At 56.2% G+C, this 16,464-nt stretch overlaps 1 protein-coding gene across 7 annotated transcripts; it reads left to right on the top strand.

Moving 5' to 3' along the window:
• The first annotated feature begins 571 nt into the window (after positions 1-571).
• SLC35H1 (solute carrier family 35 member H1) lies at positions 572-13,337 on the top strand. Of its 7 annotated transcripts, none has more exons than XM_081290152.1 (12): positions 577-623; positions 2,814-3,047; positions 3,423-3,499; positions 5,040-5,402; positions 5,715-5,865; positions 6,644-6,707; positions 7,393-7,465; positions 7,964-8,132; positions 8,229-8,312; positions 11,247-11,422; positions 12,453-12,582; positions 12,764-13,337. In XM_081290152.1, the coding sequence occupies exons 4-12, from the start codon at positions 5,283-5,285 to the stop codon at positions 12,892-12,894; spliced, it is 1,098 nt and encodes a 365-aa protein (XP_081146278.1). In that variant the 5' UTR covers positions 577-623; positions 2,814-3,047; positions 3,423-3,499; positions 5,040-5,282; the 3' UTR covers positions 12,895-13,337. The 7 variants fall into 7 exon arrangements, with proteins under 7 accessions (XP_081146279.1, XP_081146276.1, XP_081146278.1 ...); XM_081290151.1 differs by having other exon boundaries at positions 5,037-5,402; XM_081290154.1 differs by lacking the exon at positions 3,423-3,499.
• Positions 13,338-16,464: the final 3,127 nt, after the last annotated feature.

Genomic DNA, 16,464 nt, shown 5'->3' with positions numbered 1-16,464 from the left:
GCTCCCAGCAAGCGTGGCACTTTCTCAGCCCCTCTTGAGGTTCTTATTTCCTCTGGGATACTCTCCTCTTACTCAACCTCTTGAAATTATTCTTAGAAGGCTTCAGACGAAATATTTCACAAATGTTATTCTGTATCTTTCTAAGTAAAAATTCAGTGTCCCTGACATTACTCCCCAGCTGGCTGCAGCTTCCAGAAGCTGCATGCTTGCCTGACACTGGGTTGCATGTAGATAAACCGTCTGTTTAACAAAGGTAAATAGGTGACCACCGTGGGGGTGCTCACTGTGTGCAGGACAGTAGCAGGCACCGCGGCTCCACAAGTGGCCGCTTGCGCGCCGGAGACAAGCGATTACAATACAATACAGGGCTGAACAAAAGGTGGGCGCGGGCGCCCAGCGCACGAGGGCACCGCGGGGGTCTGGCTGAGCGCGGAGGACGCCCCCCCCCCCCCCAGCCAATACAGCGGCTCCCGCCCCAGCCTCTGCACATGGTCCCCGCTCCGCCCGCTCACTGCTCGGCCCCTCGGCGGCTTCCGGCGGAAGCCACCCCTCCCGCGGCTCGGGGGCGGAACCCGGCTCGCACTTCCGGCGGGAGGATCGCGGCCGCGAGCGCCACGGTGGAGGTGAGTGGGCGCGCTGCGGGAGCTCCTGGGAGGGGGTCCGGCTGGCGTGGGGGGCCGTCCCGCCTCGGTTCTGCACGCTGCTCGCTCCTGCTGCCGCCCCGGCGCCCGGCCCGGTCCGCGGAGGGGCGGGGACCCCGGCCTCCTGCGGGCCGCCCGCCCGCCCCGCCGCGCCGCCTCGGCTGGCACTCGGAACACCTGCAGGGTGCCAGGCCCTGCGCCGGGCGGGAGCCGACACCCCGACCGGCTCGCAGAGGCCGGGCTCCGCGGGAGACACGAGCCAACACGGCCACGTCAGCTGGTGGGGAGGTCTGGAGGATGGGGGCGCTTGGCGGAGTCGGAGGACCCGGACTCGATGTGCCTGACCAGCCGCTGGAAGCCGGGCGGCGGGGGCCGGGGACAGCGGTAGGAGGAGGTTGCAGAGGTCGGCGGAGGCCAGGTGGTAAGCGGCCTCCTTGCGGGCAGAGCGGAGGAGCAGGGTCCGCCCTCGGAGGGCGTGGTCTGCTTTCTGTGTGTAGGCCACCCCTTTGGCTGCTTCGTGGACTCCAGGCTGCGGGGACAAAAGAGGAAGCTCCGCGATAACGGAAGATAACGTGGCTGAGACTGTGGTTGTGGAAGGGGAAGTGAAGAAAAGTGGACGGGTCCAGAAGTCATTGGTGGTGGAGCTGACAGAGCAGGATTTGAGGACTGAGGGCCAGAGGGGGTCAAGTGTTCCTCATCTCTGATGTGTGCATTTGGTTTAAGTAACTGCATTACACTGGCGCTTACTAAATGACTTCGGAGTAGGTTGGGGGCATGGGGAGTAATTTAGATGTATTCTTAGGGCATCTTAAGATCTAGATGTGTGGAGTGGAGCTACCAAAAGGACACTTAGATACACAAGCCTGCACTCACAGGAAAGCTTGGCTGATGTAAAGACATCACTGGCAAGTGGTTTGGGTTGGGTGCAGTACTTAGGATGAGAATGAAGAAAGAAGAGAAGCCAGGATCCGACCCTCAGGTGCCAACTCTTACACGTTGAGTTGAAGACGGGGTGTCAGCTAGAAGACTGAAGAAGGAGCAGAGAAGAGCAGAAGACAAGCCAGAGATTGTAGGGTCTTGGCGTCCGAGTCCTCTTTGTAGAAAGAGGAAGTGGTCAGTGTATAAGAGGAGAACAGAGAGTTGGCCCTTGAGGGGGCAACTGGAGGAAGGTGTCGTAACTCAGAAGCAGTCGGGACAGGAAGTGAGAGGAGGTCAGTAGGAGTGAGCTGTCAGTGCAGGGCCTCCGGGGAAGTGTTGCTGTAACTGTACACCATCCAGCATCAGTGCTCTATGTACCTAATGCTGTTGACTCCTTTCCCAGGAGCTAGATGGTTCTGTCTCCCGTTATAGTTGGAAAAACTGAGTTCCAGAGTCTACTCATTTAGAGTAGAAGCATTAGGATTTGCTCCAGGTCTCCAACTTCAAACCTGTACTTTTAAGCACTAAGCTGCACCGCTGTGTTGAGGTTGGGAAAATGGAGGGCAGCCAGGTGCTACGACAGTGCACAGCCCTACCCCCACTGTGGCTGCTGCACCCCAGGGAAAGTGAGGCACACTGTGGAATTCCTCTCTTGGGCAAGTGAAATTTGGAAAAGAGCATTTAACCCCGTAAGTCTGGTCTCCCTTACCACAGAGTTTCATGCCTGTATCTCCAGTGCTCCGATATAGTAGTGAGTCATGAATGTACATTGAGTATGTGGCTCTGTGATTTTGGCTGGCCCCTCTAGCTGACATGAGTCTTTGTGTTTTGGGTAAGTGAATTACCTTTTGAATGCTGATAAGAAACAGTGTTGCTGACTTTGAGATGGAGCTGGGTGGGGGGCGAGTGTATTACAGGGATTTGGACAAGCTCTTGGAAGGAAAGGCATGATTGGAACAGCCCAGGGAGGACCTTACGTTGTTGAGCAGGCACTGTAGTGTAAGCAGAAGGTGCAGGTTGATCCCGGAAAGGGAAACAGATGGCCCTAACTTGGAAGCCACTGGAAGGACCCATGGAGCAAGTGCTAGGAAGAAAGTCCCTCTAGTATCAACATGCCCTGCAACTGCCTGTGCAGCGTAAGCAGCGACTCTCAACCAGGAGCTCTTGTGACCCCCAGGCAGTGTTTGGCAGTGTCTGGACACAATTTTGGTTGTTACGTGTAGCAGGGGCTAAGGATATTCCTACATCTCGCAGGTGTTGACTGGGGATGCTGCTAACATCCTACAGTGCACAAGGATTTATCCAGCCCCAAACATGAGTGACACCAAGTTTGAGAAACTGGCGTAGAGGAAAGTGGGCCTCAAGCTTGCACCATGTGGGTTTGAAGCCCCATTGCCCCACTCAGTCACAGAAGCAGGAGTCTGGCTGCGAGTGGCAGGAGGAGCAGAGAGGCCACTGCAAGAGGTTGCTGCAGTCATCTGGAGAGAGGTAGGGGCTGGGGTGGAGGGAGTGGAGGTCAGGAGATGCGATGATTGGGGATATTTGCAGAGATGGAGCTGCCAGGGGTTGAGTGAGCTGGGGACAGAGGAGCAGAGGAGGAGAGTGGCGGTGCCTGCTGTGCTGGGAAAGGGCAGGAGGGACACCTGAGATCAGACATCGGGGTAAAGAGGTCAGGTTGCAGTTGCTCTTCCTCTGAGGTTCATGGTGAATCAGAGCTGGGGTCCACACTGGGGAGGTATGTCAGCTTTAGACTGGTTCCAGCATGTTCCTTTTTTTCTTTGGCAGGACTGGGATTGAACCCGGGGTGCTTTCCCACTGAGCTACCACATTCCCAGCCCTTTTTATTTTTTATTTTGAAAACAGGGTCTCACTAAATTGCCAAGGCTGACCTCAAAGTTGCAATCCTCCTGCCTTGGCTTCCTGAGTCACTGGGACTACAGGTGTGTGCCACCAAATCCAGCCCTTCACATATATATATATATATATATATTTTTTTTTAATGAGTGTGTCCTAACATATTGCAAAGGGAACGTAACTGACAATGAAATGGGTTTCTACGTGGAGGTTCCTGGGCACAGAACCAGAGTGAGGGTGAAGTGGCTAGCTGCTCCCTTCTCTGTAGAACACCTAGGGACAAGGTAGCCACAAACACACCCTCACACAGCCATGGTGTGCCACAGCTCAGAAACCATGAGTGGTTTAAGTTTTGGGAATTTTCGGTGCATGCTGCGTGTGTACACCTATGCCTGATTTAGGGTCTGGGTTCAGGTGATCATAGGCCAATCTTCCACCTGCACCTCAAAGTCATACAGATTGTAGAATGACTCTTGGTTCTGTGGGCTACGCCTCCTGGTCCTTGCTCCCCATATGCTTCCGGTATCCCCCAGTTCACCACTACAGATTTCTAAAGTTCCTCTGAAGAGAACTGCAGCCCTAGAGCCCAGTTTGCCTTGCGGGTGGGGAAGCGATAGCACTGGTTCCAAGAGTCCAGTGCTGGGAACGGGCAGGAGGAACACCTGAGATCAGATCAGGTGTGGTCATTCCCTTCAGACCCCGGGCTGGGCTGGGGTGGGAATCAGCCTTCTAAGAAGGCTTCCAGGAGATGGCATTGCAGCAGGTGGGGCCTCTCCCAAGTAGGCAGCGAGGAGGGGACACACAGCTGAAGCAGAGGTGTGATGCTGGGCCCCAGCTCCCCAGGCACAGGTGGGTCCACCGTCTCCAGCCACAAATGCTCATGCACTCCTTGGGGCTGCGGGGTTGCTTGGGTGGCAGGGAGTGGTTTGTTTAGGCAGGACCCTGTGCCTCTGAGAGCAGTTGGTAGAGGGTAGGGCCAGGTAGGTACAGGTTTCCTGATCCACTTTCAACCCCTGAAGAAGAGATCAGTCCCCTGAAAATGACATACATGTTGTCTGGCGCTGAGTTGTCAGACCGAATGGAGAACTTACCCAGTGTCAGGTGTGGTCAGGTTCTGTCTGTCCTCAAGTTCCTGGCCTTGCAGAGGACCAGACATTACTCAGATCACACCCCGCAGAAGTGCTGGGAAGGGATAGTAGAACCACCTGTATCTCAAGACTGGTGGGTGGGGACATCCCCAGGACCTTTGTGCCCAAGAAAAGCAGGGTGACTGAGGAATGGTTGAAGAGGGGCGTTCGTTCCTCCAGGCAGCAGGAAAGAGCCCGGTGTGTTGGGAGAACCAAAAGGCAGCCAGTTGGACCCGTCCTGGAAAGTGTGAGGCTGAGGCTGGCGAGACTGCAAGGCCAGATCTGGGCCCTGGGAGCCCCAGAAAGGGTTTTGGCCTTTGTCCGTGAGACAGCACTGGTCCAACACAATCAGATTTACGTGTTGAAAGGTCATTTTGATAACAGCCCACGGAGAACAGCCTGAAGTGACGAGGGAGTGGACTGACGAGGGCTCTGGGAGTGCTGGGCTGGGTGTGGGAGCCGCAGAGCCACCACAGCTCTCTTCTCATCTTTCTAGCAGCAGAACTGGGGTCCTTTGAGCCCTGCACCCAGCTAACCATGGAACAGGTCGGCCTGGGCCACCAGCCCCTTAGGTGAGGACTCCACGGGGGCTCCACTGACCATTCCAAACATGGAGGCGAAGAGAGCCCTTCCAGCCAGGGCATCTGCTTGTTGAAAGTGGTCCAGCGCCGCTCCTCTGTGAGCTGTCTTCAGGAGAGGTGCTGTCCCGTGGCCCAGGAGCGGGGGCACGCAGCCTCCGCGGATGGGGAGGTGGGCCCTTGACGTGGCCTTTGTGTGGAAGGCAGTGTTGACCCTGGGGCTGGTCCTTCTCTACTACTGCTTCTCCATCGGCATCACCTTCTACAACAAATGGCTGACGAAGGTAACTGAAGCCTCACCAGTGCAGGGTGCTGGGTCAAAGGTGCCACAATTGGCATGGCCTTGTTGGCCCACAGAGGCTCTTGGGCAAGGCTGATGGACCAGCCAGCGGGTGTTGGAGTGGAGACAGCACCAAACTGGGAGTGAGCCCCAGGGTGCCACTTCTCTTTTGGACCTCCACAGTGGGGACAAAGGGTCTCTCAGTCTGACTGGAATGCAGCTGAGAGCCCCTCCCACCCGACAGCAGCTGGAGGGAGGAGGGGGCGCCAGCCCAGGGCGGTCTCTGAGGCGCGGGGTGTCTGCTTGGGCTCTGCAGAGCTTTCACTTCCCCCTCTTCATGACGATGCTGCACCTGGCCGTGATCTTCCTCTTCTCCGCCCTGTCCAGGACGCTGGTTCAGTGCTCCAGCCACAGGGCCCGCGTGGTGCTGAGCTGGACCGACTACCTCAAAAGAGTGGCCCCCACAGGTACGTGTCCCAGCAGAAGGAGGGCTGCTAGAGGACCAGAGAGAAGCCCTCTGGGCCTCGAGGTCAAGTCCCCTCTCTGCCCGCCCCACACCTCTTCGTTCCCTCTGTCTCCCTCCCCTCGCCCCACCATCTCTCGAGCTCTCCCCGACTTCCCCTCCTGCCACACACACAGAAAGCCCTGCGGTGGGCAGGGAGCCTACAGCATGTGCGTGCGCCTCACAGGCAGGGTCCTGGCCCCCGCGCCCCGTGGTGGGCTGTCAGAGGTGCCCCAGAGCACTGAGAGTGGAGCCTGACCTGGGCCTGCCTGTCATCTGTGTCCTAGGTCAGGTGTGAGTAGGCAGGTACTGAAGGACAGGTGGCACCAGCTGGTGCTGGTGTGTCACACACCGAGCAGTGTGTGAAGTTAGAAAGGCCACTCGATGCCATCCGAGAACCTGGAGGGCCAGGTGCCCTGTTGAGTTCATTTGGTCCCCAGGGAGAAGGGTTTTCACAAGAGGATTGACTGGCTGAGAGGTTCCAGTCTAGTGGGGGCAAGGATATTGAAATCAGTCGACACATGAGCATAGCACCCCTCAGTCAGGGTGGACTCCAGCCCGGTGGCCCCACTTTTTAGCCAGATGTTAACCATATAATTGCTGGTAGAAAGGAAAGCCTCGGGTTCCCAGAGAGGAAGCCAGAGTGGGGCAAAATGGGCTCCTTAGCCACCTCCAGGACGTAGCGGCCACCTGGCTGGATGTTCCTGTGCCACCTCAGCCCCGGGCGCCCCTTGTCTCCACAGCACTGGCAACAGCACTTGACGTGGGCTTGTCCAACTGGAGCTTCCTCTACATCACCGTCTCGCTGTGAGTACCGGCTGCTGTCTGCGCACCTGGCCGATGGGCCAGCCACTCCATCACTCTCTGGGACCAGCCCTTGCTCTCTCAGCTCCTCCCTGGCACCTAGCAGCTCTCCAAGAAGTCTCCAGCCTCTTCCGTAAGCCCAGCGCAGAGGGGACGCTGTGCCTGCCGGGCAGCGGGGGAAGCCAGGGGATGCGGACAGAGCACTGCAGTCGAGGCAGGGACAGAACAGCAGAGCCGAGGACGGGGCTGGCCACAGAGCATTGGCCACATCAGCGCCCAGTGTGGGCAAGGGCTGGGTGATAGCTGGTTGTGTCGCGTTGGCTTCAGAGGACACGATCCTCTTTGTGTCCTCTCGTCTCATCTGTTCTTCCTTTCCTGGTCTTGGCCAAGGGCTAGGTAAAGGATAGAACTCCTCGATGTCAGACACGCAGCCTTGTCTCCCAGTGATAATCGGGGGCCTCAGAGAGTCTTCCGATGACAGGTCCCTTATCGGCCCAGGTGACTCAGGCAGGCTCCTTTTGATCTTCTGTACCCAGATTGCCCTGCTGCCCTGAGCAGCGCCACTTGCTCTCTGGAAAGTCAGCCTCCTCCCCCTTCCAGCCTGCTGATCTGTGCTCTGGGCTCTCTTCTGGGTGGCGGGTCCTAACCCCGACTCCAGCAGTGCAGTGTGGGTAATTTCCACTTCCAGGTACACAATGACCAAGTCCTCGGCTGTGCTGTTCATCTTGATCTTCTCTCTGATCTTCAAGCTGGAGGAGCTGGTGAGGCCCCCGCATCTGTTTTGTCCTTCCTACCCGCAGTGTGCCCAGAGTAGAAGAGGGAATCTGAGCGGTGACTGAGACAGGCCCAGCCCAGGTGGCAATAACTCCCTCTTCTGAGAAGGGACCTAGGCATAGGGACAATATGCAGAGTATTTAGAAACAAGTGTGTCAGCAGCTGACAGAAGAAATCAGGAGGGTCCTGGAGAGCCCTGCTGTGCAAAGCGGTGGTCCTCATTTGGAGGCCAAGGAGGTGGAGAGGCCACTCGGGACTTGGAATAGCTCTCAGAAAGCACTGTGGTATTTTAGAATAGGAAGGGATACTGAGGACATGCCAGTTGTCAACCCTTCATACGTCAGTGGGCAAGGGCTGTCTGCGACTTCCCTAGGAGGGTTGAGGTAGAAGATCTCCTGCCCCAGGGGGAGCCAGGGGAGATGCTGACCCCCGGCTCTGGGTGTGGCGGACCCCCGAGTCAGCTGCACCTGCTCCCCTCCTCCCAGCGTGCGGCCCTGGTCCTGGTGGTCCTCCTCATCGCTGGGGGCCTCTTCATGTTCACCTACAAGTCCACCCAGTTCAACGTGAAGGGCTTCTCCCTGGTGCTGGGGGCCTCGTTCATTGGTGGAATTCGCTGGACCCTCACCCAGATGCTCCTGCAGAAGGCTGAGCTGGGTGAGCCTGGGCGAGCCTGGGCGGGGCAGGTGCAGGCAGGCTGGAGGCTGTGCAAGCACCGGCCAGACCTCCTGACCTCTGTGTCCTGCCCTGCAGGCCTCCAGAACCCCATCGACACCATGTTCCACCTGCAGCCACTCATGTTTCTGGGGCTCTTCCCTCTGTTTGCCATATTTGAAGGTATGTTGAGCCAGCCACCTCGGGGCACCTCAGATCAGCTAATCCCAGATCCCTGTGTGGTGCTAGTTTTAGAGGGTGCCAACATCGAAGACGCAGCCCCACCCCTGTACCCATGTTGGGACTGGATAGACCTGGAAGCAAGTGGCTAGAATCCAGTCTGATAGTTGCTGCAGAAAGAGTGTAAAACATAAGGACAGTGATGGTAATGACTGTACAGAATGCTGAAGGGACTATTTTCATCTTTTTTTGTTCTTCTTTTTCCAGTACTAGGGATTGAACCCAGGGGTACTCTCCCACTGAGCTATACCCCAAGCCCTTTTGATATTTTATTTGAAGATTGGGTCCCACTAAGTTGCCCAGTCTTGCCCCAAACTTGCAATCCTCCTACCTTAGCCTCCAGAGTAGCTGGGACTACAGGCCTGCACCATCACGCCTGGCTATTTTAATTATTTCAAATACTTATTTTTTTTATGAAAAAAATATATGAATTTATTTTAAAAAGTCAAACAACTCAATAAGAAATAAAACTACACAATAGCAAAAATCTATATACAAATGCCAGAAAACATTCATATTTCCTGTAGGTCAGTAAATTGGAATAATCATTTTTGGAAAATAATTGGCATTATCTAGTAAAATTAAGATTTGGGTTCCCTACCTACAAATTTCTACTTTAGTGTATCATTGAAAGTAACCTGGCATATACACAATAGGAAGTGTGCATGTTATAGTCTGGGTGTGATTTGTCTTCCCAAAGGTTCATGTCCTGGAAGCTTGGTCCCAAAGTGGCAGTGTTGAGGAGCTGGAAGCTTCAGGGGTGGATCCTAGTGTAAGGTGATTAAATCATGGGCCTCCGTTTTCAGAAATAGATCAATGCTGTCTCACAGGAGTAGAACAGGACTGGGTAGGGGTATTAGTTTCTGAAGAGATGATTGTTTTATATATATACATGTATATATTATATAGAGATAAATATTGTATATAGATATATGTGTGTGTGTGTGTGTGTGTGTCAAACACTTATTAAGTCCTCTCAAAAAACTGGCTGATACTGTAATTGTCACCTGGTTTTGCAAATGAAAGAAACTAAGGCTCAGAAGGGAAGAGAGCTTGCCCAGGGTCCCAGAGCTCACAAGGAAGCCAGAATTTGGACCCAGCCTCCTGGCTTCAAGCGTTGAGCCCACTCTTCCCTACCTTGCATGCTGCCCCTAGGAGGGCAGAGTCACCGCCTGTTTTAGGAGGGTGGAGTGAGCGAGTCAGAAAAGCTCCCCAGACCATCCGTGTATTTTGGCGGATGAGAGGAGTGGGTGGACTAAGGCAGGCAGGGTGTCCTGGGAAGCAGGACAGGAGGTTCACTCACATGTTGGCCTGTAACTGTGTGGGATGGGCTGGGCAGGAGCCAGCGTGCAGGAGCCTGGGGTTGGCTGGGGCTTCCAGAGGAGGAGGAAAGAGAACTTGGAGGGCGGCGGCACAGCACCACCTTCCTTCCCAGTTTTTGGGATTAGTCTTTGTCCTCTATTTATTCTTCCTCCCAGAGTCCTGACTGTCCTCAGGGTCATTACAGAAAATTCTGTCCCACATCCATTTAAGTTTCAAGCAGTGAAGCATCTCCAACCTCCCTGAGAAAATTATTCTGCAGCCCGTTGTCCAGGAGACTTCTGTTCAGAGCCTCATGTTTTTCCTTTTTAAAATCCCTCCCCATTCCTTCATTATGCCCCCTGCACCAAACACGACGCTCCCGGCCCCCCTGGGTGTCTGCACCATTCCCCCATCTGCAAACCCTCATCCGAAAGCCCCTGGTAGTCGCCACTTAGCAAAGCTGCATGGATTTAGCTCCTTTAATCTTTTCTGGTAAATTAATCCCCCAAGCGCCTTCATTACTTATGTTGCTCTTCCCCGAATTCCCTTCCATTTGCCTGCACCTTGGCAGCCCTGCGGAGCCAGCCCAAGCTGGATGTCCTGCATTGTGAGTCCACTGGCTGCCAGCGGGGACAGGGGTGGGCCGTCCTCTACTTCTTCGGTGCTTCCTTCCAAAATGCCCAAGGGCTTGTCAGTGCCCAGCTCCCACATGTGTCTAGTGCAGAGCTCACTCCACCCTCTGCTGATACACCATGGGGATCTTGCTGGGGACCCGGAGAATTGTCCCTTCAGAGGGACAGTGTTGGAGGGACTCCTAAAAGTCCCTAGGCAAAATTTGGGTTTTGTGTAGTCATCTGTTCACATAGGTGAATGTTTTCTTTTTGAGAAATGCTCATCAGCCCTGGGGAGGCTGAGGCACGAGGACTGCAAGTTCAAGGCCAGCCTTGGCAACTTAGCAAAACTCTGTCTCCAAATAAAGAAATCAGAAGGGCTTGGGGGGTGTCTCAGTGGTAAAGTACCCTGGGTTCAATCTCTGGTCCCCAAAGAAGGGAGGGAGGGAGGGAGTGAAGCTCGCCCGATGGCGCTGCTTGCTAGGGAAACTCCAGTCCAGTTCCATCCTGTCATTTTATCAGCAGAGAAACTGAAGTCCAGAAAGGGAACATCTTGGCCCAAGTCCCACAGCTGTGTACTAGCCAGACCTAGGTTTGGGCTTGGTGGCAGGACGCTTGCCTACCATCCATGAGGCCCTGGATGCTGTCCCCAAAACGGCAAAAAAAAAAAAAGGCCGAGCAGACTGTCTGAAGGAGCGCCAGCCGCACCCTCCAGGGAAGCCCTCAGTCCACACCACTCCCTGTTGGGACCCCACCTGAATTACCCTGGGGCTCCAACTCCTCCAGTCTCCCTGGATCTCAGCCACTTGGTGGGATTACTCTGTACCCCTCATTCTTTCCCCCAGCTGGATGGTCAGCAGGGGCTCCGCATGTCGTCCACCTCAGTGATGACAAGGCTGGTTGCTGGGCAGGGTGGCCCTGGCCCGGCCTCGGCCTCCCGCTCTCTCTCCCCGCGTTGCTCCAGGTCTGCACTTGTCCACATCTGAGAAAATCTTCCGCTTCCAGGACACGGGGCTGCTCCTGCGGGTACTTGGGAGTCTCTTCCTTGGCGGAATTCTCGCCTTCGGTTTGGGTTTCTCGGAGTTCCTCCTGGTTTCCCGAACCTCCAGCCTCACTCTCTCCATTGCTGGCATTTTTAAGGTACAGACTTGGAAGTGACCTTCTTTTCCCTTAGAGGGCCCATAAAGGCTCCCCACCCAGCCTCCACCCCAGCTCCAGCACTCCTGGGCCCTTTGGAGAAGAGACCAGAGTGTCCCGTTCAGTGACAGGCCCTGTGCTCCTATCTCTCCTCTCCACCATCCCCTCAGACCTGCAGAGCTGCTCCCAGCCAAGGGTGCACAGTGGGGACTCAGGGCCAGACAGACCCCTCTAGACCTGGGCTGCGGTTACATTTTACTCCAGTGCCAGCCCTGGACGTGTGGCAGTGTCCTGGAGCCGTGGGTTGAGAAGCCCCCACCCAGACTCATCAGTAGAGCTCCATGATTGATTGGCAGTGTCTGCCATGGGCCCTGCAGGATTTGTGTCATGCGACGGTGCCACCTGTTGCCAGTCTTAAACTTTTCTGGTGCCTTGAAGCCCTCCCTGCTCTCCCTCCCTCCCCCTCCCCCACCGTTGCTGCAGCTCTCTGCTCAGGACCAGGAGGGGTCTTGTCTTTGACTAGGCAGACCCCACACTGGAGCAGAAATGAGGTCCCCTGAGGGCCTTCTGGCTGGCAGCCAAGGGATGAGGCATAAGCTGTGGTTCTCAGAGTGCATTGTTTACAGGTCCCATCTGCAGTCACTGTTTATGAAGGACCCTGGGACAGTGTATCCTCAGAGCCCAGCACAACCCTGCATTTGCCAGAAGGAGCTGAGGGCTACCCATCCACAAGTGCCCGTGCCAGGGCAGCTAACCCTGTTCCTGAGCCCTTGGCGCAGGCTCCACACCAACCCTGGGTCTGTTGTGCCCCTCTTTTTCCCAGCAGAGTTCTGTGACATTCTGCCTCAGTAGCAGAGTGGGGCTGGCAGGAATGCCGTGTCCCTCACCTCTTCACCCTCCATGCCTGCCAGGCCTGCTCTGGCCAGGAGTCCTGAGGGTTGGGATCTAGTCTGAGCTAGGCAGGCCCTGCCCTTCTCTCCCCCGAGAAGGAGTGCCCCCTGTTGACCACCCCTGCCCACTTCTCTGGCCACAGGAAGTCTGCACTTTGCTGCTGGCAGCTCACCTGCTGGGCGATCAGATCAGCCTCCTGAACTGGCTGGGCTTCGCCCTCTGCCTCTCGGGAATATCTCTGCACGTGGCCCTCAAAACTCTACACTCCAGAGGTAACTGGAGCCTTCCAGAGGCCTCCATTCTCTGACGTCACTCCCTGCGACTCTTGGCACCCCTGATTCCCCCTTGCCCAGCCCTGCCTGCCCTGAAGGGCCTGGCTCAGCTCCCTTCCTGGCTGCTGCTGTGGCTCAGGGAGTGTGCCATTTGGGGTCCATAACTGATCTCTGTCCCCAGGTGAAGGTGGATCCAGACCCCTGAAGGGGCTGAGCTCCAGCCCTGACCTGGAGCTGCTGCTCCGGAGCAGCCAGCCAGAGGATGAGGACAACGAGGAGGAAGACTACTTCATGGCCCAGGGGCAGCAGTGAGAGGCCAACGGAGCAACTTGGGTGCAGGCTGCTCTGTGACCAGCGCTTCTCTGAGCATTTGGCAGCAGCCCAGGGCCCTGTGGCTCTTCACAGCAGCTGGGAGCAGTGGCCTGAGAGTCACCTGTGGTGGGCTAGGTCAGGGGCTTGTGGCTCCTACCCCTCCCTCAGAGGTTGGTCAACAGGGTGACGCCAGGCCAGCCTCGGCCTGGCTGGAGCTCGCCCACGCTGCGCTGGGATCCTGGTGGAGACGAAAGTGGTGGGTCCTTCTAGGCCCTTGGCCAGGCCCTGCCCAAGACTGATGTCAGAAGCACAGCGGCCGTCTAGGGGGGCTGACTTTGGACTGCAGGGCAGTGGGGGTGTGACGATGTTGGGCCTCATCACCTGGACTGCATCTTTCTCAGCAGATTTATTTATAGTTTGGAAATAAATGGGTTTATGGTCCAGTGGCCACTCACATTGCCTAGGGGAGTGGGGGCAGGGAGGGCTGTGAAGGCCTGACCTCACCTTCTCTGTCCCTGCTGGGGCCTTCCCTAAGTGACCAGGCCCATCCTGGCCTCCTGCATCTCCTGCTTGCCCCTCTGCAGGGCCCCCCATACCTGCAGGCAGAGAATAAGTGAGTACCTACTGAGCACAGCACCCTGGAGCTGAACATGTTTTTTACAGCCTATATTTGAATCCAGGCTTTGTCCCTTTCCACGTGACCTTAAGTGAATACTTAACCTCTCTGTGAAATGGAAGTAATGTGAGTCTTTCTGAAGATTCTTGCCAGTATTTGTAACAGATTTAAATCTTAGGCTTATTGTTTTAAACCTTTCATCAACCAAGAGATCAGGACCTAGAAAAGACAAAGCTTGCCAAGTGAGCAGCGGGCCTGCACCTCCATCCGGGTCCTGTGCTGCCTCCTGTGAGGATCCCTGGCCCGCCTTCCACGCACTTCCATCCACCTGGCCAAGGATTCTCCACTGTGCAGTCCTCGTGTTGTGGGCAGGGAGCAAGCCCCAGCCTGATACCTGTGACTCCCAGCCCCAGGCCTACAGCCAGGGCTTCCCCTGGGGTGCTTGGGCACTCACAGCAGGTGGCGCCATTGCACTGGCTGCAGCACTCCGCAGGCCTGCCACCTCTGTCCAGAGGAGGCGACTTAGTGGGGACCAGGACGGGCTCTTATAAAAGGCTAGCCCTGTTGAATCTGCTAGAACTCACTGGCCTGGGCCTGCAAACTTCCTGTAAAGGGACACATGGTAAATACTTCAGTTTGGGGACCATATGGCATCTGTTACAACTTCTCAACTCTGTTGTAGCGTGAAGGGAAGCCAGAGCCAATACAGAAACAAAAGGGTGTGGCTGTGTCCCCACGAAACCTGACTTGGGGAGGAGGGACTGAGACAGTGGCTGGCTGCTGAACCCTGCTGTGAAGGGTCCTCAAGTGTGGAGCCAGGTCCCTGGCCATCGGGACAGGCCCTCAGATCCTCCATAGAGGACCAGCCTCCAGTTCCCATTCCCTGCTGACGCCAGCAAACAGGCTGCCCACCCTTGTCTGTTTCTGCCCATCTGTCCACCTTGGATCCTGCAGGTTCCGGGGGCCAGGGGCCAGAGGAAGTAAGCCTGCTGGGGAGGTGGCCTCAGCCTCAGAGCCCGCTGCTGCTTGGGGTGGGAGTGCCTGCCACTGCCCCAGGCGCAGGTGGATGAGCACTTCCTGCCACCCCCCCCCCACACCGAGGGAGCGATGTCTGGTGCAGTAATTACAGGGTGCAGCACCGGGCTCCTGCCACACTCCTGTTGGCCTCAATGACAGCCCCTCACTTAGCAGCAATTACCAGCCAGGCCTAGAGGAGAGCTCCCTCCCCTACTCCCCCGCCCCTCCGCCTGGCCTCCCAGGCCAGACAGCCTTCACCCGGCTCAGCCCTCCAACCACCCGTGCCGTCTGCAGCCATTGCATCTCGGGGCTGCAGCGTCACCATGGAAACTCGGTGCTTGCACAGGTTGACAGGAGCTGAGGATGTGACTGGTCTCTCCAGGCTGTGGTGTCTGTCCCCAGCAGAAGGGGAGGAGGGAGGAGGGCTGAGCTGCGGGTTCGGGTTTTAAGTGCTTACGTGCCCACTGCCTCTCCAGGAGCCCACGGTGGGAGGAAGGTTAATGCCCCAGTATATGAGGACGTCCTCAGCTGGCATTGGAGCGGGGACTTGCGCGAGCTCGAGAGTGCTGTGGGAGAGGCCTGAGCCACCAGGCAGGACCCTGTGTACCTGCATCTTCATTCTGGTCCTCGCCTCAGCCCTGGGGACTCCGGATCATCTGCGGCTGTATCTGCTCCAATCTGCTGTGAAACCCTGACGTCCCGGTGGCCCGAGAGTAGTTACACGGCAGCGGGAGAATTCTCAGTGGTACTCGCTACGTGGACTAGCTATTGAGTTGGGTTCCAAGTTTCCAGTGCAGAGAAACAAAAGTGGGGACCCTCAGATCATCCATTTAGGGCAACAGCATTCAGACGGTGCTGGCCATGTGGCAGGCACTGCTGGACTTGGGGACAGAGATGTTTGTCCTTGGAGAAGCCTGCCCTTCCTCCCAGCCCAGACTGGGAGCAGAGACAGGCAGAAGATGGGAATGGGGAAGGAAGGACGAAGGGATCAGCCACTGGACGCCCTCTGGCCCTTCACACAGGTTACTGGATCCTGAGCAGCCCCGTGCAGCAGGAACCGCTGCACCTATTTCATGGCTGCGGAAACTGAGTTCACAGAGGCAAGGCATGAGAGCAGCTAAGAATTCAGCCTGGGGACACGACCAGATTCAGATTCGCTTTTCTCTGCCCTGTGATCTCGGCCATATTGCTGGTCCTCTCTTCCTTGTCTATAAAGAAGGAATGATTGGGCTGGGAATGTGGCTCAAGCGGTAGCGCGCTCGCCTAGCGTGCGTGCGGCCCAGGTTCGATCCTCAGCACCACATACCAACAAAGATGTTGTGTCCGCCGAGAACTAAAAAATAAATATTAAAATTCTCTCTCTGTCCCCCTCTCTCTCACTCTCTCTTTAAAAAAAAAAAAAAAGAAGGAATGATAATCTATAAGTGGCTGTAAAGACACAGTAATATGCAAAGTGGTTGGCACGGTGCTGGGCACATTCTCCTTAGCTCTCAGTGAACATCAGGAGTGGAAATGTCACACACCGTTCCCAGTGACAGCATGAAAGAGGAGTGGCCAGCACTAAGGCCCCACCACCATGGTCCCCATCCTTGCCTCAAAGAGGAGCCATTTGGACATTTGTTCTGCAAAGGAATTTCCAATATTGGGAACTAAATGGGGGGTTTCTAGGTTTTCACTTTGAAGTCCCGGGGCGGAGCTTAGCTCAGTAGAGCACCTGCCCGGCGGCGTGCAGGAGGCCCTGGTTCCACCCCGGGACCCGGGGGCTCTAAGAAGAGGCTGTGCCCACCACCAGCAGCGTTCATGCCAGGCCTCAGCCTCCCAGCTTCCCTCTGAGCCTGTCCCTCCTGCCAGCCCAGCCCTGACATCAGCCAGTCCCCTTCCCCTGCTTCCTGGTAACCAGGTAGCCTGACTTCTGTTCCCATGGTTATTTACAGTTT

Source organism: Spermophilus citellus, assembly GCF_964194105.1.
Source record: "Spermophilus citellus genome assembly, chromosome: 4".
Lineage (NCBI taxonomy): Eukaryota > Metazoa > Chordata > Mammalia > Rodentia > Sciuridae > Spermophilus > Spermophilus citellus.
Note: the sequence above shows the minus strand (reverse complement) of the source record. Positions and strands in the feature narration are given on the sequence as shown.